At 46.3% G+C, this 21,584-nt stretch overlaps 2 protein-coding genes across 5 annotated transcripts in view; both read right to left on the bottom strand.

The window, feature by feature from the left end:
* The window catches only part of LOC125427062 (zinc finger protein 883-like), a 53,241-nt gene extending 32,192 nt beyond the window's left edge, over positions 1-21,049 (bottom strand). For all 3 annotated transcript variants that reach the window (XM_048486050.1, XM_048486054.1, XM_048486053.1), the window contains exon 1: positions 21,032-21,049. The gene's annotated coding sequence lies outside the window, so the exon portion shown is untranslated. The remainder of the gene's footprint in view (positions 1-21,031) is intronic.
* On the bottom strand, positions 6,541-21,117 carry LOC125427061 (zinc finger protein 420-like). 2 transcript variants are annotated; one of them, XM_048486048.1, is made up of 9 exons: positions 21,032-21,117; positions 17,244-17,445; positions 14,354-14,849; positions 14,056-14,170; positions 11,983-12,053; positions 11,644-11,770; positions 10,456-10,875; positions 8,348-10,250; positions 6,541-7,169 (listed from the first exon to the last, which is right to left on the bottom strand). In XM_048486048.1, exons 3-9 carry the CDS (start codon positions 14,774-14,776, stop codon positions 7,109-7,111), a joined length of 3,120 nt encoding a protein of 1,039 aa, XP_048342005.1. In that variant the 5' UTR covers positions 14,777-14,849; positions 17,244-17,445; positions 21,032-21,117; the 3' UTR covers positions 6,541-7,108. The 2 variants fall into 2 exon arrangements, with proteins under 2 accessions (XP_048342005.1, XP_048342006.1); XM_048486049.1 differs by lacking the exon at positions 6,541-7,169 and adding an exon at positions 7,807-8,191 and having other exon boundaries at positions 8,456-10,250; positions 11,935-12,053.
* Positions 21,118-21,584: the final 467 nt, after the last annotated feature.

Below are 21,584 nucleotides of genomic sequence, written 5' to 3'. Positions count from 1 at the left end.
TTCCTTAACTGTTGTCTTATGCAGCCTTACGTTTTATTGAATCTAGGCCTATGTTCCTTAACTACCTTGGCTTCTTGATTATGGAGCAACTATATACTGTTGTAATCCACCATCATTCCAAGCCAGGCAAGTAGTTTCACATGCTTACTGCTCTCTCGGAATCTTAACACTCTCCAAACTGGCATGATAAAATAGTTGATAAGATTACTAGAAATTGGCATATCTATGGATGAAATATCAATGTTATCTTATTTAGAGGCAAAAAAATTCTGTTAAAAGAGAAAATCTCCTTGAATGGGATTTTCATCAAAGATCTTTTAATAGCAGCAAATTCAACTCTTCTGCTCACCTTCTAAATCAATCATCAATTAGTTGAAGCAAAGGGTTGTAGCTGTCTCATTATTTACTTTATATGATTAATTTTAGATTGAGATCGTGCATTCTCTTTAGTAAGATTCATAATATTTTGCCATCTGCTCTACTCCGAGGGTCGATTCCAAAAAAATGTACCAAAAGATCGTAGTAAAAGATTATGCCCTTGCAACAGCATACAAGTATGAAACACTAGAGCATATCATGTTTCCACCGTCCAAATAGGGAATGCTTTTAAGGTATAAGTTATCGACTCCATTGTTTACATCTTTTAATGTAGATATGACAGATGATCAAAGGATAAAGTATTTCCTGGATGGATCAAATCAGGATTTTTCTGAATTAGTTGCCAAGTTTCTGTTGGATATTATTGGCACATCTGCTAAGGGAGATTTTTATATTAAATGATGGTTATTTGAGTTGTAACTATGTTATTCTGGTTGTAAAACGTTTTTGGTTACAAATTGTTTTACTGTATGATGCCAATAAAGGCTTTGTGTGTGTGTGTGTGCTTCATAGGTTCGTTCTCTCTCTCACTTTCTCTCTCTGGACCCCTTCCGCACATGCAGAATAATGCGCTTAGTGCACTTTTGATCCATTTTCAATGCACTTTGCAACTGTGCGGAATGGCAAAATCCACCTGCAAACAATTGTGAAAGTGGATTGAAAGTGAATATTCTGTCTGTGCGAAAAGGGCCTCTCTCTCACCCTCTCTCCAAGAGCCTGGAAGACATCTACCGGTACATCCATCACTTTCAGAGGTGAGCATTTTTGTGGTGAGGCAACTTTTCCTTACTGGATGGAAGAAGGACAGAGATCACCAAAAAGCAAAGCATGGGTGTTTGTTGACACCCACGTACTAAATAAATCATCTGCAGAAGGGGGGAAAAAACTCCACTGTCTTGTTCATTAAGCTCCTGAGGATGCTTGGCTTCCACCCAAAGACTTTGGTTTAACAGGTTGGTGGGTCACAATGAAAGAGGCTCAGTCCATGCTACTGGAGGAACATCAGCAAAGGCACACTCAGGAATATCACCTGGAGATAAGGCAGAGTAGTGGGAGATCACCTGGAGGCTGGCTATTCTGGTGTTCAATATGGTTGCCAGCCTTCAGGTGGGTCCTAGAGATCCCCTGCTTTTACCATTCATCTCCAGACAACAAAGATCTATTCATGAGAAAATGGGTGCTTTGGAGTGGACTTTCTGGGTGGGATCCCTCTCCTCCTCAAACACTGCCCTCTCCTAGCTCCACTCCCAAATCTCCAGCTATTTCCAACCCAATGCTGGCAACTTTAAATTAATAATACATGGATAAGAGCAGCTGGTTTCAGAGCAAGGGAGCTCATGCAGGCTACAATTCTGACTAATAGACAGAACTAACTAAGCAGGGTCTCTTTCACCTTGAGAGTACATTCCCTTCAGGTTGGATTCTCTGTTGTGCACACATTTTCCCCTCTTCAAAACTCTCTGCACTCTCAGATCAGAGAATCCCTGCAGTTTCTGAAAGTTCTCAAAGTGTGACTTTTCCTCTCCTTTTCCAGGGAAAGTGAAGAGGATCAGCGGGGGGGGGGGGGGGTTAGGGATCCTTGTGTTAAAGGAATGGATCAGGATCATTGTTTAAAAATGATCGATTACATCAGTGAAATATTGATATTCTTGAGTTGAGACTGTAGCTGGGATATTGCTGGAGGTTTGGCAGCAGTGGCCCTTTCTGCACAAATAACCTAAAATGTTTCTAAAATGTTTTCAATCAATTTTCAATACCATATGTGGAATATTTTTACAACAATGCGATGCACAGTAGCACAGGAAAAACATCTTTGTCTCAGGACGATCAGCCCAGCCCCTCCCCTTTTTGGGTCAACCTGGTGTCGATCCTCCTGAATTGCAGGAGTGGATTCAGAAGATTGTGGATGGCTGGGATCCCATCCTATGAGCACTGCAGAAAGACAAAGGCACTCAAAAGAAACAGGCAGATAAGCATCGCCACCACATTGTCCTGACAATGGGAGATATGGTTTACCTATCTATCAACAACCTCAGACACATACATCAGTTCAAAAAACTAGGACATAAGTGTATTGGCCCTTTTATGGTCGCTCTTATGATGAAGTGACTGCTCAACTTGATTCAAGCCTAGGTAGGACCTATAATCTAGATGTTATGGACTACACCCCATCAGCCTCTAAGCAATTGGGCATATGCTACAGGGGCTGATGGGAATTGTAGTCTATAACATCTGGAGTGCCAAAGGTTCGCCACCACGGGCCTAAGGGCTTGCTGTCCAATCTGCTTTCCAATTTGGAGAGCCGGGTTTGATTCCCCACTCCTCCACCTAAGTGGCAGAGGTTTATCTGGTGATTTATTATGCTGTTCTTATGTTCTTATGTTCTTAAAATTATGCATGGGGTAGAAAATGTTGACAGAGAGAAATTTTTCTCTCTGTCTCACAATACTAGAACCAGGGGCCATTCATTGAAAATGCTGGGGGAAAGAATTAGGACTAATAAAAGGAAACACTTCTTCACGCAACGTGTGATTGGTGTTTGGAATATGCTGCCACAGGAGGTGGTGATGGCCACTCACCTGGATAGCTTTAAAAAGGGCTTGGACAGATTTATGGAGGAGAAGTCGATCTCTGGCTACCAATCTTGATCCTCCTTGATCTGAGATTGCAAATGCCTTAGCAGACCAGGTGCTCAGGAGCAGCAGCAGCAGCAGAAGGCCATTGCTTTCACCTCCTGAACGCGAGCTCCCAAAGACACCTGGTGGGCCACTGCGAGTAGCAGAGAGCTGGACTAGATGGACTCTGGTCTGATCCAGCAGGCTTGTTCTCATGTTCTCATGATCCAGATGTGTTTCCGCACTCCTACACTCCTGCTGGGTGACCTTGGGTTAGTCACAGTTCTCTCAGAACTTTCATAGCCCCACCTACCTCACAAGGTGTCTGTTGTGGGGAGAGGAAGAGAAAGGAGGTTGTAAGTCACCTTGAGTCTCCTTACAGGAAGGAAAAACGGGGGTATAAATCCAAACCCCTCCTTGTCCTCTTCTTCCTCTTCCTCCTCCTCAGGTGGACTTCCAGTAGAAATATGGATCCAACCAGGCACAGTCAACAGTTCCATGATGGGCTCAACCTGGCCGGACCTGCTTTAAACTGCAGGCTGGACGAAGTTCACATGGCCTCGCTGGTCCAACATTGAAATGCAGGCTCTGCCAAAGCACATGCAGTTTAATGCTGGACCTGGCCAGGCTTCAGGGAGGAGGGGAAGAGCGGCTTTCAGTGCTTGCCTTAGGCACCGTTTTCCATCGATATGCCCCTGATACATAGAGGCCATTTTATCTCTTGTTCTTCAGTTCCTTGGGAGTTGGAAATTGGGGGTGGAGAAATCCCCCCCCCCCCGGGTAGATAAATAGATAGCCTCGTGGTTGAGAAGAAACTAATTCCAAGGGGTTTTTTTTTTGAGATGGAGCCAACTTCAGATCCGTTCTTCGGAGGGTAACCTGCTGGAAGTCCCTGGCCCAAAAACTATCTGGCCGGCCTCAACAAGGGCCAGGGCCTTTTCGGTCCTGGCCCCTACCTGGTGGAACATGCTCCCGACTGAGATCAGGGCCGTGCGGGAACTGAGTAGTTTTTGCAGGGCCTGCAGGACAGAGCTGTTCCACCGGGCTTTTGGGCCAGCCGGGTTATCTGTCTTAACATCTATTTTCTGGCCTCCCGGGGGGCATATTGGGTGTTATAAGTCGCCATCTGAATTTGGGTAATTTTATGCTTTATTTATTATGCTGTTCTTATGCTTTTGTTGGAAATTGTTTTTATACTGTTGTTGCCGCCCTGAGCCTTTCGGGGGAGGGCGGGGTACAAGTTTAAGAAATAAATCTCTGAATTATTAATACAGGGATAGGAGCAGCTGGTTTCAGAGCAAGGGGACTCATGCAGTCTACAAATCTAATAGACGGAACTAAGCAGGGCCTCCTTCACATCGAGCGTACATTCCCTTCAGGTTGGATTCGCAGCTGCGCACACATTTTCCCCTCTTCAAAATTCTCTGCATTCTCAGATCAGAGAATCCCTGCAGTTTCTGAACGTTCTCGAAGTGCGACTTTTATTCTCCTTTTCAAGGGAAAGCAAAGGTGATCAGCATGGGGGTTTAGGGATCCCTGCGCTAAAGTAATGGATCAGGACTATTGTTTAAAAATGATCCATTAAGTCAGTGAAATATTGACATTCTTGAGTTCAGACTTTGGCTGGGATATTGCTGGAGGTTTGGCAGCAGTTCCCTTTCTGCACAAATCACCTAAAACGTTTCTAAAACATTTCAAATCCCCACCCCTTTTGCCATGACGTATATCAGCACTCACCCTCTTGAAATGATCCATGGATATCATTACATGACTCCCCCTCCCCATTTTTGAACTAGATCTAGAACCAGTGCTTCCCATCCTTGTGCTGTGGTTCTCTGTGCCTTGTATGCTCAATACATGAAAGATTACCCCCCCCATTAAAAAAACAAACAAAAGTAAATGAAAAAATGAACAGGGAAGGGGGGAATAGGGTGAGCTTAGAAAGTGTCCTCAAGGAGAGAGTCTGGGGACAGCACAAAGGCCTGAGAAATGTCTTCATGAGATCCTACAGGCAACTGAAGACATTTTTAAAATGTTTCCACCAAACAATCATTTTAAAAGAACATCCATTTAAAATGGTTTGAGGCTACCCTTTTTCCTTTGATGGTGGCATGGTGTAGTGGGGAAGAGCAGGTGGTTTCTAATCTGGGAATGGGAAATAGAATTGAAAGCTTTCATTGATTGTTGGAACCCATCAAATAACATATTAATGACAAATTGGAAAAGAGGGTGTAAAACACACACCCCAGACACACATACAAGAATCAGAACTTGAAATGAACCAGTGGCCCTTATTTTCCCAATTGTTCATCCATTAGTCTAATTGAAATAAGCCAGTGGCCAGTTATGTGGGTGGGAGGGGGTGGGTAATGGCTACACAACTTTATGTAAGTTTTTTAAGCATGTAAAGAGTGCCTTTCCTGCCCACTAAGGCCACGTCCAGAAGTGGCTGCCTACTGCATAACAGGCAGGAATTTGCCACCGGAATCATGCAGCACATAACTATGTGGGGACTGAAGGAGCTGCAGTGAGCTCCCGTAACATCCAAGCTTAACAGTCATGCGGCATCTCAACGCCAGTTCCTCCTTTTCCACCATTGATTTTCTTCCAAATTTTTGCATTTTTAAAATCTCTCACTCCACCCTGTTTAAAGCAGTGCTGTTCTCTAATGCCATTTGAGAATGACGACAGGCTGTAAACTCTTCTAAGACCATTATCTTTATAAGTGGGGGTGCTACAAGGACTATTCGTACAGTTCAAGAACATGTAATTGAGTTATTTATATACCCATTTTCCGCCCAGTGGAGACCCAAAGCAGCTTATAACATATTACCCCACATCTCCATTTTAATCATGAAACATCAACCCCGAGATTGGCCTATGTTCACCCAGTAGGTTTCCATTGCAAAGTGGGGATTCGAGCCTGCGTCTCTGAGATCCTAGTCCAATCCTCTATTATCCCACACTCTCCAACTGTTTAGCCAGGGAGGCAAGTGGTTTTGTCCATGGCTTCTTTCTCGTTGGAGGAAACCAGTCAGGGGTTCCTCCCTCTTCCAGGTGAGGTGTCTTAAGTCAGAGGGGAGGGGCTGGGGACTCCCCCAACCAGAAACCGGAAGGGCATTTTGCAGGGGTGCTGTTCACCTCTTCCTGTGGACTCTCTCAATCTTCCGTTTTTCTCAGTCTTTCTCACCCTCTCCGACTTTCTCTTTCTATTCCATACTTCTCAAAGTCTTTCAGCCTTCCTTCTCAAAGTAAATTTTGTTCTTTCTTTCTGGAAGTGCATGCCACCTGTGAGAGCTGTGGTTCATTTTCAAGTCCCAGCCCAGTTTAAGACACGCGGGTCCAACGATACCTTGCAGTTTATTCAATTTATAACTGAATTACTCCTTCCCCCCACAATTCCCTCCAAATTATGTTGTGTCATTGACGTGTCAGTATGTTACTCTATGCTTTGTGTATTCCCCAGTCAGGCAGCTGCATCATACCTCAATGCACAGATGTGTTTTTCACTAGATGTACATGCCCCAAAATGCACACAACAAAAATGTCAGTTACCCTCAGAATTTTTTAATCTTAGATTCAAAATCCACATTTCAAACTCCAGTTCTTCTAGTCTACGAATCCCAGGGTAGATCTCAGAAGGGGTATCCAAGAATAAAATTACAAAAAAAGGTGAAGTGATCACACTTTTAATTTTATGGGATACAAAAAAGAATGAAAGTAAAATAGCAGAGAATCTACACAAGAGCTAATTCCCAAAGTCCTCGTAGGTGCACCTGCAAAAACTAAGAAGGGGGGAGGGAGGCAGGATAGAGTGAGTACAATATTTCTTGTTCCAAGGTGAGTGAGAAGGTGAGAATTGCTGAGAGTTCATGGAGCAGAAGTCCAACCAGGGAGAAAGAGAGAGAGAGATTTGAGGGAAGGAGGGTTTCCTGCAAAGAAGTTGCAGGGGTATCCAGGTAATGGGGAGAAACCTGGAAAACACCTTCCACATACCTGTGTTTCCCTTCTATGGGGACAACCCCATTGTTTCACATGGGACCAGACTTTACCAAGATCATGATCGATTGAAAAAAATCAAAGTTGAATCAACTGAGCAGTCTAAAGAACTGCCTTCAAAATTCAGTGCAAAGAGTTGAATATGAGCCCTGACATTCCCATATGGGCAGATTTTCATAGCACCCAGTATGCCTGAATTGATCAGATGTGCCTGAGTTGATCAGATGTAAAGGCTGATTTGATGGCTTAGAGGTGATTGCCTGTTAACTGGAAATGATCTTGCTTTGGTTTGATGAAATACTTTTGAAGTAGATATATTGCTGTTCACAAGCCATGGAACTGGGGAAGTGGTACATAAAAGCCCTGGTGACCTCCTGCCTCTGTGATGGAATGTTCTTTGCCCATGGTAGGCAGATGGGCTCTCTCATACCAATCCCAAATATATGCAAATTCTACAACAGAATTTCAATTGGGTGCTTTTCAAAAACAACCAGGAGAAGATGGGGGATCAAATTGGGGTGCCTCAGCTGAGGAGGAGACAGGGACCTTACACTGAGCACTGAAAAGGATTTTCCTGTGTCTGGGTTCTTAGGTGTCAGGCTAAATCTCTTTCCATATTCTGAGCACTCAAAAGGTTTCTCTAGTGTGTGGATCTTTTGATGTGGTTGAATAGTGTCCCGCTGACTGAATCTCTTTCCAGATTCCAAGCAAACATAAGGGTTCTTGCCTGTGTTCTTTGATGTTGTTGAAGAGATTTTGTTTCAATCTCAGATCATTCAAAAAGTCTCTTTTGTGTGAGGTGTTTTATGCCATTGAACATTGCTACTCTGACTGAATCTGTTTTCACACACTTTAGCATTCAAAAGATCTCTCATTTGTGTGAATTCTTTGATGCTGTTGAAGAATGCCACTCCGACTGAATCTCTGTCCACACTCTGGGCATTCAAAAGGTTTTTCATTTGTGTGTTCTTTGATGATTTTGAAAAGTGTTACTGTGATTGAATCTTTTTCCACACCCTGAGCATTCAAAAGATCTCTCGTTTGTGTGAGTTCTTTGATGCTATTGGACTGCTACTCTGACTGAATCTTTTTCCACACTGAGCATGAAAAAGGTCTCTCATTTGTGAGTTCTTTGATACTATTGAAGATTGGCACTATATCTGAATCTCATTCCACACTCTGTGCATTCAAAAGGTTCTCTCATTTGTGTGAGTCCTTTGATGCTGTTGAAGAGTGCTACTCTGAAGACTTCTACTTTGCGTTTACATTCACATACAGCAGTACAAGTGTGCAGTGTTTCTCTATAACCTTCTTTTCCTGTTCAAAGATTGCCTCTATGACTGAATCTCTTTTCCCACTCTGAGCTTTCAAAAGGTCTCTCATTTCTGTGAGTTTTTTGATGCTGCTTAAGAGTGCCACTTTCTTTGAATCTCTTTCCACACTCTAAACATTCAAAAGGTCTCTCATTTGTGTGAGTTCTTTGATGCTGTTGAAGATGGCCACTCTGATTGAATCTCTTTCCACACTCTAAGCATACAAAAGGTCTCTCATTTGTGTGAGTTCTTTGATGCTGTTGAAGAGTGTCACGTTCATTGAATCTCTTTCCACACTGTGAGCATTCAAAAGGCCTCTCATTTGTGTGAGTTCTTTGATGCCGCTGAAGAGCACTATTCTGACCAAATCTCTTTCCACACTCTGAGCATTCAAATGGTCTCTCATTTCTGTGAGTTCTTTGATGCCGCTGAAGAGCGCTACTCTGACTAAATCTCTTTCCACACTCTGAGCATCCAAAAGGTCTCTCGTTTGTGTGAGTTCTTTGATGCCGTTGAAGAGTGCCACTTTCTTTAAATCTCTTTCCACACTCCGAGCATTCAAAAGGTCTCTCATTTGTGTGAGTTCTTTGATGCTGTTGAAGACTGCTACTCCGACTGAATCTTTTTCCACACTCTGAACATTCAAAAGGTTTCTCCCCTGCATGAGTTCTTTGATGCTGTTTAAGAGTGTTACTTTCTTTGAATCTCTTTCCGCACTCTGAGCATTCAAAAGGTCTCTCATTTGTGTGAGTTCTTTGATGCTGTTGAAGACTGCTACTCCGACTGAATCTTTTCCCACACTCTAAGCATTCAAAAGGTCTCTCATTTGTGTGAGTTCTATGATGCTGTTTAAGAGTGCCAATTTCTTTGAATCTCTTTCCACACTCTGAGCATTCAAAAGATCTCTCATTTCTGTGAGTTCTTTGATGCTGTTGAAGATACAAACTCTGACTGAATCTCTTTGAGCACTCTCTGCATTCAAAAGGTTTGTCTCCTGTGTGGGTTCTTTGGTGCTGTTGAAGATTGCTACTCTGACTGAATCTCTTTCCACACTCTGGGCATTCAAAAGGTTTGTCTCCTGTGTGGGTTCTTTGATGCTGCTGAAGATTGCTACTCTGACTGAATCTCTTTCCACACTCTGGGCATTCAAAAGGTCTCTCATTTGTGTGAGTTCTTTGATGCCGTTGAAGACTGCTATTATGACTGAATCTTTTTCCACATTCTGGGCATTCAAAAGGTCTTTCATTTGTGTGCGTTCTTTGATGCTGTTGAAGATGCAAACTCTGACTGAATCTCTTTGAACACACTCTGCATTCAAAAGGTTTGTCTCCTGTGTGGGTTCTTTGGTGCACAAGGAGCTTTGATCTGCAGCTGAACAACTTTCCACAGATGAAGCATATTTGTACTCTCATTATGCTGTGTTTTGGAATATGTACATTACCCTTTCTACTACCAGAAAAGGTCTTTTTCCTATCTAAGCAGATTAATGCCCTCTTTCCTGAATGAGTCCTTTGGTGTTGAAGAAAATCTGATTTTTGTGACAAGCTCTTGCCAAAGTCTGAGGAACTATAAGGTTTCTCTCTTTGATGTTTTCTTTGATGCCATAGGAGCTTTGCTCTGCTAAGGAAAGTCATGCCACAACCCAAACATTGATGTTTCTTCTTTCCACTGTGTGTTTGCAAATGGATTTCATACTGGCTGAGAGCTGAGAAGTTCATTCTGCATTCCAGGCACTTATATGTTTCCTCTACTGCGTGGATTACTTCATGGCAATCCCGTCCTGGGCCAGGAATATATTCATCCCTCTTCTCAGGCATGTGACTTCCTGTCTGCTTTTCCGGTTTGCCTTGATTCCAGAATTTTCCTTTCAAATCTCCATTCTTCTCTTCCTCTGGCAATAGCTCGTGCACTTGGTCATTGCCTTCAGTCCACTGCTCATCCCATGCTGGAATAAAAAAGAGAGATCCAGTTAGCACCCACATAAGGAAATCTGATCTTTCCTTAAAGTTCCATCCACAGACAAAACAGTTCAGTGGCTTTTTTGCTGCTGTACATTAAAGTGTAAATTAATATACAATTTTAAAAGACATGAAAACCTGCTGCATCAGAATGGCTTGATTTGCAAACTAACGATTTATACGCTTCCTCACCTGGGTGAATTTTTAGATGTGAAGGAAGGGCTGATTTCTGACTGAAGGTCTTTCTGCACTTTATGCTATCATACAGTTTCTCTCCAGATGAAATTTGCCTCTCGAAAATAAGACTGATGTTCTTACTGAAGGTCTTTCCAAAGGCCATGTTTTCATGTTCATTTTGCCTGGAGAGGATTCTCTGGTTAACATGGATGCCCTCATTCTTGTCTGTTGAGGTTGATCTTGCTTCTTGGACTGGGACTTCACAAAAACCTCCTCCTTGGGACAGAATGGGGTTATCCCTTCTCTGGTCTGTGTGACTTCCCTCCTGACTCTGTGACCTGTCTTCATCTTCAGACTTTCCTTTGGAATCCTGATCCTTGGCTTTCTCCACAGAGAATCCCTGGAATCCTTCAACTATTTCCTCTACTTCCTCTGCTGGAAGAAAGAAAAAGGTCCAATCAGCACTAGGCAAGAAGCCAACCCACCCATCAGGGATTGCTCATTTATGGGCGAATGTTTCCTTCATCAGAACTTCTTTCCTCACAACTGAGCTGCTGGTCACACCTGATCCCACCGGGCAAAACGGCAAGGAATCCTTCCTCGACCAGTCACATGTGACTTGCCACACAGCTCTTTTCAATCTGTTATGGAGGATGAAAGAGGACAAGTAGAAGAGAAGATTTTATACCCTATTTTTCTTAACCCTAATGAGCCTCAAAGTAGCTTACAAATCATATTCCTTTCCCTTCCCACAACAGGCAGCATGTGAGGTAGATGAGGCTGAGAGAGTTCTGAGAGAACTGGGACTGGGCCAAGCTCATGTGAAGAAGGCAGGAATTAGACCCTTTTCGCCACTCTCAGACCACAGTCAGAGGGCATCACCCCATATGGAGGATAAGTGTTTTCTTATGGTTGTCCACTGAGAAATTGGGATGTGGCTCCTTTCGGAGTCTCCCTGAGGGCCACGGAGTCCCCCATTGGCCTTACAACCAGGATACACTCTCTGGCTTGGGTGACGGACACAACACTGCCCTCTGTTGCCCTAGGAAAACCAGGTGATTTGGGTTGCTCTACTTGGCCACCTCGAGGCCTGCCAAAGGGAGCACGTAATGGAACAGGCCTCAACCCAACGTATTGCTGTTCAACGTTTTGATTCATGCCTCATCCCAAAGGCAGAAATGTGCACCTATGAAAGTTCCTTACCCAGAGAGGCCACACTCTCGTAGTTGTCCTGCATGACGCCCTCGTAGAGAGCTCTTTGGTCTGGATCCAGTAATGCCCATTCTGCCTCTCCGAAATACACGGCCACCTCCCCAAAGGAAACCAGAGACTGGAAGAAAAAGCAGATTCCCTGGTCAGAGGTCATATCAGGCAGAGACAGGATGCTGAAAGGGGGACTCTGGGAGGCTGCATTATGGAGAGCTCAGATTATGTATCAGGAGTGGCATTTACAGCCTCTTGCCCCTCAGCACCAACGGCAGGAGAAAAGCTTGCCTGGGAAAGGGAGGGGGAACCAGGCTGTCTCCTGCTCATCTCTCCTACCTGGGCCGGAGGTGCAGCTGCTGTTTTCACACCTCCGCAAAGAGAAGGGATCAACACTCTCTCTTCCTGGCCTGTGAGGGAGGGAAAAATGGAAGAAAAAGTATTAGCTTCCACTTCCTATTCTGTTTGCTGCGTGAATCGTTCTTCATGCACCTCCGTTCCCATAACTGTGAAACCTTGCCCTATGTACACTCAAAAAGATCTGTAAAACTTTCTGGTAAGTTGCGAGAGAGGCTCTGCTTATTCACAAAACTGAAGAGCTTGGCTGAGGTTCTTCTGACCAATCTTGAGTGCCTCTAATTTAAAAAGTAGCGATCTGAATATTGTAACCCATGTGTGGGCGTCACACCTGCTGAACAATGAGTGTCACAAGTTGTGTGAAGAATCATTTCACTTTTTTCCCGACCAGAACTCTCTACCCATCAATATGTGAATATTGTAACCCACGTGTGGTGGAACAGGCCCGCTTTGCCCATTCCTAAGCCTCTACCAGGGGTTGCCAACTTTTCCTGGACAGGGCTTCTTGGAACGAAGATGTCATAGATTCAGGCTTCTGCAAAGTGTTCCCTCCCTTGTATTGACGAAGGCTTTTGTGGCCGGAATCACTGGGGTGCTGTGTGGTTTCTCGGGCTGTATGGCCGTGTTCTAGCAGCATTCTCTCCTGACGTTTCGCCTGCATCTGTGGCTGGCATCTTCGGAGGATCTGGCTGGCATCTGTGGGTTATCCTGAGAGCATACGAGCATCGATCTGCATTGCGCAAGCTGTGTTGGTCTAGGTGACCGTTGAGGTCTCTTCCAGCTCTGTGATTCTCTGAGACACAGTGTGTAACAGATTTCCCTTTGTGATACACCTCTGAAGATGCCAGCCACAGATGCAGGCGAAACGTCAGGAGAGAATGCTGCTAGAACACGGCCATACAGCCCAGGAAACCACACAGCACCCCAGTGATTCCGGCCGTGAAAGCCTTCGACAATACATTGTCTGAGGAACTTCCTGCTAGGGACGCTCAGGGCTCCCCAGCCTCCTTTGCAACTCTAAGGCCTAGCCTCTGTCTCCCCTCTCCTGGGTTCCACAGGGCAGATCGGAGGCCTAGCCTCTGTCTCCCCTCTCCTGGGTTCCACAGGGGAACTCTGAGGCCTAGCCTCTGTCTCCCCTCTCCTGGGTTCCACAGGGGAACTCTGAGGCCTAGCCTCTGTCTCCCCTCTCCTGGGTTCCACAGGGGAACTCTGAGGCCTAGCCTCTGTCTCCCCTCTCCTGGGTTCCACAGGGGAACTCTGAGGCCTAGCCTCTGTCTCCCCTCTCCTGGGTTCCACAGGGCAGATCGGAGGCCCTGGTGGAGCAGTGGCTTCCCAATTGCCAGCTTTCCTCCTGGAGCCCTCCGATTTAGTGCATCCAAGACGGTGGAGGCATTTGTGGTATGTTGAACTGTTTCCAGCATCTAAGGTTTAAAAGTATTTGTTAAAAATAAAATGGTTACCAGTCTGTTTCAGCACTGCACCAGATTGAGCTAGGGGTTCCAAAACAAAAGAGATATAAACGCAAATCCTCCATCCCCTATTCTAAACATACTGTTGTTAGAAAAAGGGCAGGCTCTTAAACTTAGAAGGTGACAATCCTCATAGAGGTCCCGTTACCTGGGCGAGCACATGGTTCCAAAATGGCTGATCTCTCCAGAGCATCTGGTTCCTTCAATGGCTGAGCTAGAAGAGACCTTTCCTCTCTGTTCCCAGCAATTTATCAGTTCCTAGGCCCCACCCTCTTTTGACCTGGTGAGGCAGGATCAAGATATCTTTTCCCCTGGGTCAGGTAGTCCTTCCTGATACCCTTCTAGTGTTTTTAAGTCCTCCAAGTCTATGACCCCTGCTTGAAGAAGAAAGAGGGGGTGGGGGAAGGAGCCATTTCTTCACATTATGTGTGGAACTGCTTCTAGGATTTTTATGGGCATCACAACTGCTGAACAATGAGTGTCACAAGTTGTGTGAAGAAGCATTTCACTTTTTTCCTGACCAGAACTCTATACCCATCAAATTCACTGGGTGATCCAATCCCGTCCTGGAACAAGGAGTCCTTACCGCGTGAGAGGGCATTTTGGGCACGTTCCTGGTCATGGGCAGGTTGCCCTTCCTCCAGCGGAGCTCTTTCCCTCTCGGAGAACTTCCTTTCCATCTTCACGGATGGACCCCACCTCTGAAGGAGCAGTGAGGGAGACAGGTAAGAGACGGAATGGAAGACACTGAGGAACGCATCCTGCCCCACTCCCAGACTCTGCCCCTATCTATTAGGAGACCTAGCAGGGTTTTCCTTCAGCCCTGGGGAATTATCTGGAGGGATGAGAAATTTCCTAGGAGAAGTGGAAAGAAAAGGCCTCACCTGCTCTGCCTGCCTCTTCTCCTCGGCTTGACTCAGGAGGAAGCCCTCTGCCAGGGCCACCGCTTGGGAACTGCTCTCCGGACAGCATCCTCTCACCCAGCGCTGCATTTCTCGGGGCAGGATGGCCAGGAAATGCTCCAGGATCAACAGGTCCAGGATCTGCTTCTTGGAGTGCCTCTCTGGCTTCAGCCAGCGGTTGCACAGTCCATGCAGCTGGCTGCAAACTTCCCGGGGCCCATCAGCATCATGGTAACGGAACTGCCGGAAGTGTCGGCAAAGTACTTCCGTGTTCAGGGGCTCTTGATTCCAGATCTCCGGCACGGCTCTCTCCCAGAATTCAACACCACTCCCAGCTTGCATGGGACAGGGGCCATTCGTTGCTCTCTTGCAGGGTCCCACTCCTTCTGGGTCCTGTTCTCCCATCTCCTTCTTCTACTCGGTAGCCTTCGACTCTGAAAAGATGCCTTTCTCAGTTGGCTATGAAAAAAGGCTTCTTCTGGGCAGATATGCGGCAGAGAGACAAAGCAAAACAAAAGAGAAATGTGATGTTGATGTACAATGGATCAAAACAGAAGCGCTTCTTGGGGCTTGTATTTCTGGCTCTTTAGAAATGTTACTTTACTTTAGGTTTGGGGCCTGTCCTAGGAGCTTTGGGGTGTGTCAGGATGCCCACCCAATTCCAAGGTGGTCTCCTGCTACCACAGGACACATGTAAATCTGACACAGAGTAGGATTTTGCCGGGAGTGTGGTTTGTATGGGGAGTGGGGTGCAACGGCTGCTGGGATGGACAGGAGGTAAGGCGGCAAAGAACCCATCTGAATACATACTTCAGGTTGGGAAATTACTGGACATTTGGGATGGAACGAGGGGAGGGCAGGGGATAAAGGCTTCGAGTCCACCTCCCAAAGGCTACTTTCTCTGTGGAAACTAATCCATTGTAATCCCAGGCTATCTCCAGATCATAAGAACATAAGAACTAGCCTGCTGGATCAGACCAGAGTCCATCTAGTCCAGCTCTCTGCTACTCGCAGTGGCCCACCAGGTGCCTTTGGGAGCTCACGTGCAGGATGTGAAAGCAATGGCCTTCTGTGGCTGTTGCTCCCGAGCACCTGGACTGTTAAGGCATTTGCAATCTCAGATCAAAGAGGATCAAGATTGGTAGCCATAAATCAACTTCTCCTCCATAAATCTGTCCAAGCCCCTTTTAAAGCTATCCAGGTTAGTGGCCATCACCACCTCCTGTGGCAGCATATTCCAAACACCAATCACACGTTGTGTGAAGAAGTGTTTCCTTTTATTAGTCCTAATTCTTCCCCCCAGCATTTTCAATGGATGCCCCCTGGTTCTAGTATTGTGAGAAAGAGAGAGAAATTTCTCTCTGTCAACATTTTCTACCCCATGCATAATTTTATAGACTTCAATCATATCCCCCCTCAGACATCTCCTCTCCAAACTAAAGAGTCCCAAACGCTGCAGCCTCTCCTCATAGGCAAGGTGCTCCAGTCCCTCAATCATCCTCGTTGCCCTTCTCTGCACTTTTTCTATCTCTTCGATATCCTTTTTGAGATGTGGCGACCAGAACTGAACACGGTACTCCAAGTGCGGTCGCACCATGGCTTTATATAAGGGCAACATCCTACCTGGATATTGGCAAGGCCACGAAAGGGAGCTGCTAGATGAGGGGGAGCATCAGCCAAAATACTCACTACGGCCTTACTAGGACCTGTGCTCAGGCCTCCTGTGACTGCGCCCTCGTGTTTCTCTCTGTTGTGTTGCTTGGGGGTCTGTCACTCACTTGCCTGGCAAAAAGATGCTCCTCCCACTCAAACCCCAGTGCCGGAGGGAGAACTGGGCCTTCTGGGCAGGAGGCTGATACCAGGAGGTGTGGCCTCACCAGCAGGCTCCGCCTCTCTCTTCCTGTCACAGGGGAGCCACCTTGAACGATGATTGGAGGGCATCAGGGGTGTTTCCATGGATGCTGGTGGTCATGCTGGGCTGTGTGAACCCTGGAAACATGTTTCAGAACTGACCTCTGGAGTCTGGAAATCAGCCGTAATTCCAGGAGAACTCCAGGCCCCACGTGGAACTCTGCAACCCTCTTACTGGACTTTCTTGGGGTCACTTTTACCCACAGAATGGCAGGCTCAGGATCTAGGCTTAGCTGACTTCTCTGCCCTCAGAGGCTTTTGTGGATAAATAAAATGACTATTTTCAGGTTGGGGTCTAAGAAAGGGCACCTCTGAAATCATTGATTATACCTGAAGATCAGAAGGTGGCAACTCCCATGCAGAATGGGGGTGTGTGCAATAAATTGTGTCCCACCATGTGCAGCTCGACAACTCTAAGGTCACTCCAAACAAAGTGTAACTTCCATTTCCTTCAAAGAGTGTATCAAATAAACATTTTCATTAAAAAACTGAGGAAGTTCACATCTTTTGTGTGATTTCACCTTGCAACATGTGGGTTTATGAAAATGACAATCAAACTTTTTGTGGTCGAAGTCTTTCGTGACCGGACTCAAGTGGTTGTTGTGGGTTTTCCAAGCTGTGTGGCCGTGGTCTGCTGGATCCTGTTCCTAACATTTCGCCAGCAACTGTGGCTGGCATCTTCAGAGGTGTATCACAAATGTATTACACACTGTGTCCAGTATCACAGAGAGAAGTGTGTGATACACTGTGTCCAGTGTGGACACAGTGTGTAACACATTTCCCTCTGTGATACACCTCTGAAGATGCCAGCCACAGATGCAGGCAAAATGTTAGGAACAAGATCTGCCAGACCACGGCCACACAGCCCGGAAAGCCCACCACAACCAAACTTGTTGTTGATGCTGTTCATAAAGCAAAGTACTTTGAGTATGAAGTATGTAAAACAAGAATTGACACGTACCAGTTTGGGCCTGTTTTCTTTCTTCTGCCAAGCCAGTCCCACAAAGATGAACAGACTTGCAGTTCTGTTGTTCCTTGGTATGTCGTCTGTTCTTTCTTTTCAGGAGTTTCTTGTAGCTCTCGAATATCAATGGGCAGCTTCATTAAAAGGCTGGAGTGTGTCTGAGGTCAGCAATCAGCCGCTTAAGGGCCCTCTAATCACTCTGAGAAGAGTCATATAACAAACAATCACAATGTCACCCTACAGATCAATAGCCAATTAATAATATAAACACAATCGTCGTTTTCAATAACCAATGTAAGAAATTCTCAGACACGTAATGTTAATGTATAGTCATATAATAGAAATCAAATCAAATAAACAAATATAAATAAATAATGTACTGTCAAAGACTTTCATGGCTGGACTCAACTGGGTTTTTTTTTGGCTTTCCGGGCTGTGTGGCCGTCATCTGGAAGATCTTTTTCCTAACGTTTCGCTTGCATCAGCGGGTGGCATCTTCAGAGGAGAGAAGTATAACACACTTCCCTCTGTGATACATCTCTGAATATGCCAGGCACAGATTCAGGCAAAACGTTAGGAAAAAGGTCTATCACCCAGTCCAGAAAGCCCACAAGTTAAAAGCTGGAGTCCTTCTGATCTAAGTGACTGGCAGCTTCAGGCCCTTCAATCACTCTGGAAGACTGTGCCTTTTTTTCCTCCTATGGAGCACCCCAAACCTTTAGCCCCCGCCTCACTCCAGAGTAAGGGTGACAGAAGGACAGTAAGGGTCTCTGCCCCCATTGCCACAAAGCATCCTTTGTGGCAAAGGGGGGGGGGGGGAGGGAAGCCAGTCTTTTTAGGAGGAGATCCTGAAAACCAATAATTTGGCAGAGCTGATTTGGAGACCAAGGGGAAGAGCCTGGAAAAGCTCATGAAGCCCTGGATTGGGGGAGGGCTGTTAGGGTCAGGGGGTGCCCAGTGTCTCCGTGCCCCTTCATATTTTGCCTTTTCTCCCTTCCCCTTAAATAATGCTCCATCGATTTGTATCTTCCATGGCTCCTGGAAGGTGAGAAGCATCCTCAGGCTGGGGTGGTTTTGTGGTGGGAGGGGGGTGGAGAGATACTTTTCTTCCAGTTCCCAAACTCTTCTGCATACATATCTACCCTCCCCCCACCCCCAACAGACAGCCTATTTAGGGGCCCAACATAGAGGAATTGGACAAAAAGATTATAAAAATGCTGTATTTGGGTTGAAGTTGGGTACAAAAGGGGACTGGGGAAAAGTTGGATGAAGAGGAATTTAAAGGGATCCTGATGAAATCATAAGATTTTCACAAAAGAACACCACAAGAGAAAGCCATTCCCATCCTGTGTAGATCATGTCTGAGTCTACAGGCAGCCCCACAAAAATCAGGCATTCATTGCTTCATGGGGCTGCAATGGTACGAAAACTTTTCTACAGATGGTATTTGACCCCCTCAAAAGTTAGGAAAAATCTACACAGGACATTCATCCACGTGTTGGAAATGTGAAGAAAAGATCGGCTCGTTTGTACACTGTTGGTGGTCATGTAAAAAGATCAAAAAGTTTGGGTCAAAAATTCACAAGATAATGGAAAAAAATATTCAAGACAAAATTAAAAAACACACACAACAGAAACGTATTTGTTGAGTCCAGTATTTGCTAATGTGAAATGGTCAAAAAGTTATTTATGTCTCTTTTCGTACCCGACATCAATGGCCAGATTACTTTTAGCAGCTAAATGGAAAACCACATCAATACCAACTGTTGAAGAATGGATCCACAAGGTACCAGAATTTGTTCAAATAGACAATATAAAACAACAAAATACCTGCAAAGTTTCAAAAAAAGAGAACAAAGAAATAAAGAAATGGACACCTTGGAAAAATTTCATCAGAGGTAGATATAAGCTGTAAGAATAAACAAGACAGAATAAATATAAATTATAGCTGTTAGTAAGTAAGAGAGCAAAAGACGAACAGTAGAGATAAAATAGAGGGGAAAGAATTGTATAGTAATGAAGTAAGGTAAAGCAACGTAATATAGGACTCTCCAGTAATAGAAGGGTATGGCTCGAAGGGGAAGTCCACGATATGTCTATATGTTTGTATGTCTGTTCCAGTATAAGTCACTAGGGTGTTTAGTGTTTCAACAATTAGTGAAAGTGATCCAGGCGCAATGTTGATTCAATTGCGAAATTAGAATAGCCGATGACAAATTATAGGGTTTGGTTATAGGGTTTTTTTTGTCACATGCACAATTTATGTATATTGTTTTTCTTGTGTTATGCAAAATATTGTTTGATGAAATCTCATAAATAAAGGTATTAAAAAAAGAAAGAAAACATAATTCCAAGGCATGGAGTCTCACAGCTTCTTGTGACTTCTGTGTTAGATCACACCAAATTCATCATAAAATCACAGGTCATGTTCACAACCACAAAGCGTCTTGCAAAAATCAACCGTATATGGATCTAGGGCACTTCCTCGTGCCATAGAGGGGGGAAGGGGCCCAGCATCTGGACATGGCCCACCCACCCTGGCAGAGGGAGGGGGAGGGAAGGGGTGGCATGCAAGGGAGGGGAGGAGGGGAGGGGGTTTCCAAACCATGGATCCTCAATATTTTTTCATTCGATCACTCCATATTTATTATCAATGTATAAATAATGTCCGTTGCTGCACACTAAGAGCAAACAACTGGACTGCCTGCCTGGCTCAAGGGGGCAGGTGGGAGAGTCCAGCCCTGAAACTGGCAACTGAAAACATTCCTTTGCAGCACAGAAAATTCCCTGCACATGGAAAGCTGATTCATAATCTGAGGGAACCGGGAGCGAGCCCCACTTCACACACACCCAGGGGAGAAGAAAGGCAACCTGCAACTCAAAGGACCAGGATTTTACCAGGGAGGGGGGGGTGTCTCTCCCTCAGTTTCCCAAAGAGCAAAGGAGGCGGCTGCATTGCTTGGCACCCTGAGCTGGAAGGAAGGAAAGGTCTGTTGGGACCAGGCTGCCGAGAAGTAGAGGGGTCAAAGGAATGGGGTGGCCTCCCCCAAACCTCCTGCCCCTCCTCAGCCTTCACCCATCAGCCCCCCTCTGTAGTCAAAAGTGCCCAAAGGGTCCCCCTCCTGTTCCTGTCTCTCGCAGGGCTGCATTCCCTGGCTCTTCTGGGGGGGGGGGGGTTGCTTTGAACAAAGTGGCTCTGGATCAAGAAGAGTTGTGTGAAGTGGGGGGGGAGGGGGCTCTTCTCCCCATTCATTGCTTCCCCCATTCCTTTCTCTATACTTTGGGCTTTGCCTAGAGAAGATCCTGGCCCTGCACTGCACCCTCCCCCCCCACCCCTCCTCACTGCGAGGTCTTCAGCCCCAGATGGCCGACCCCATTTTGCCCCCCCCCCCCCAGCTCGTGGCTCTGCCCTTCTGGATGTGGGGGTGGAGACTCTCTGAATGCCCCTCATTTGCACGTGCACTGAGTGCCCCAGAGGAAAGCCAGGACTGGGGGGTCCCCACGGCTTCTTCCCCTCCCTGGAGAGGCAACATCCTTCCTCCCGCTGGCCCCTAAGAGTAGCCCCGGGGGGGGGGTCTGACCCTAAGCAACCCCTCCCCCCACTCCAGCCCCCTCTTCCCGCCGCCTTTCCTCTGCATCTCATCCCCCCTCCTTGTGCAGAGAGGAGGGGGAAGAGGGAGCATCCCTCCTCGCAGCCTTTGCAGTGGGGCGCCTTTCCTGGATCGGGGCCGCCTGATCCCCCCCCCCTTCCCAGCTCCCCCCACCCCACCCCTCCCGCCACTCACTCCAAAGGGGCTGCAAAGGGCGCTTCTCCATATCCAGAAGCCGGGAAGGAAGGGAATGGCGTCCCGCCCCCTTCGCGGGCGGCCGCTCTAGGAGTGCGGGCTCTGTGGCTTTCCTTTCCATGGGGCGGAGGCTGGCAGCGGGGTGGGAGGGGCATCCTCCTCCCTTGTGGATCAAAGCACAGCCTCCCGTTCAGGGGCGTAATGAGGCAAATTGGAGCCCTGGGCAAAACCTGAATTGGGTCCCTCCCCACCCCACCCCCACATGGGCGGCCACTCCACCATGACCAAAAAAATTTTTTGCACCAGGACATTGGTGCCTGCATCGGGTGCATTTTTAGACATATCAGCACCAGAATTTCAGCATATCATCAGGAGACTGTCCTGATGCTACCCCCCCCCCCTTTGGTTCAAGGTGTCCAAAGTTATGGACTCCCAAAGGGGGTCCCCCATCCCCCATTGTTTCCAATGGGAGCTAATAGGAGAGGGAGGCTACAGTTTTGAGGGCTTACAATCTCCTTGCCCTTCCCCCGCCCGCCACAACAAACACCCTGTG

The sequence above is a fragment of the Sphaerodactylus townsendi genome, linkage group LG02, assembly GCF_021028975.2.
Source record: "Sphaerodactylus townsendi isolate TG3544 linkage group LG02, MPM_Stown_v2.3, whole genome shotgun sequence".
Taxonomy (NCBI): Eukaryota; Metazoa; Chordata; class Lepidosauria; order Squamata; family Sphaerodactylidae; genus Sphaerodactylus; species Sphaerodactylus townsendi.
The sequence above is the reverse complement of the archived record's forward strand: the minus strand, read 5'-3'. Positions and strand labels throughout refer to the sequence as shown.

Bases quoted from the DNA above. Each gene is read 5' to 3' on its own strand.
- LOC125427061 (XM_048486048.1), bottom strand. From the start codon at position 14,776: ATGGGAGAACAGGACCCAGAAGGAGTGGGACCCTGCAAGAGAGCAACG. The intron at 14,171-14,353 runs GTGAGGCCTTTT...CTGCTCCTTCAG, and splicing joins AGAAGAGGCAGGCAGAGCAG to AGGTGGGGTCCATCCGTGAA. The intron at 10,251-10,455 runs GTGAGGAAGCGT...TTTTTATTCCAG, and splicing joins ACATCTAAAAATTCACCCAG to CATGGGATGAGCAGTGGACT.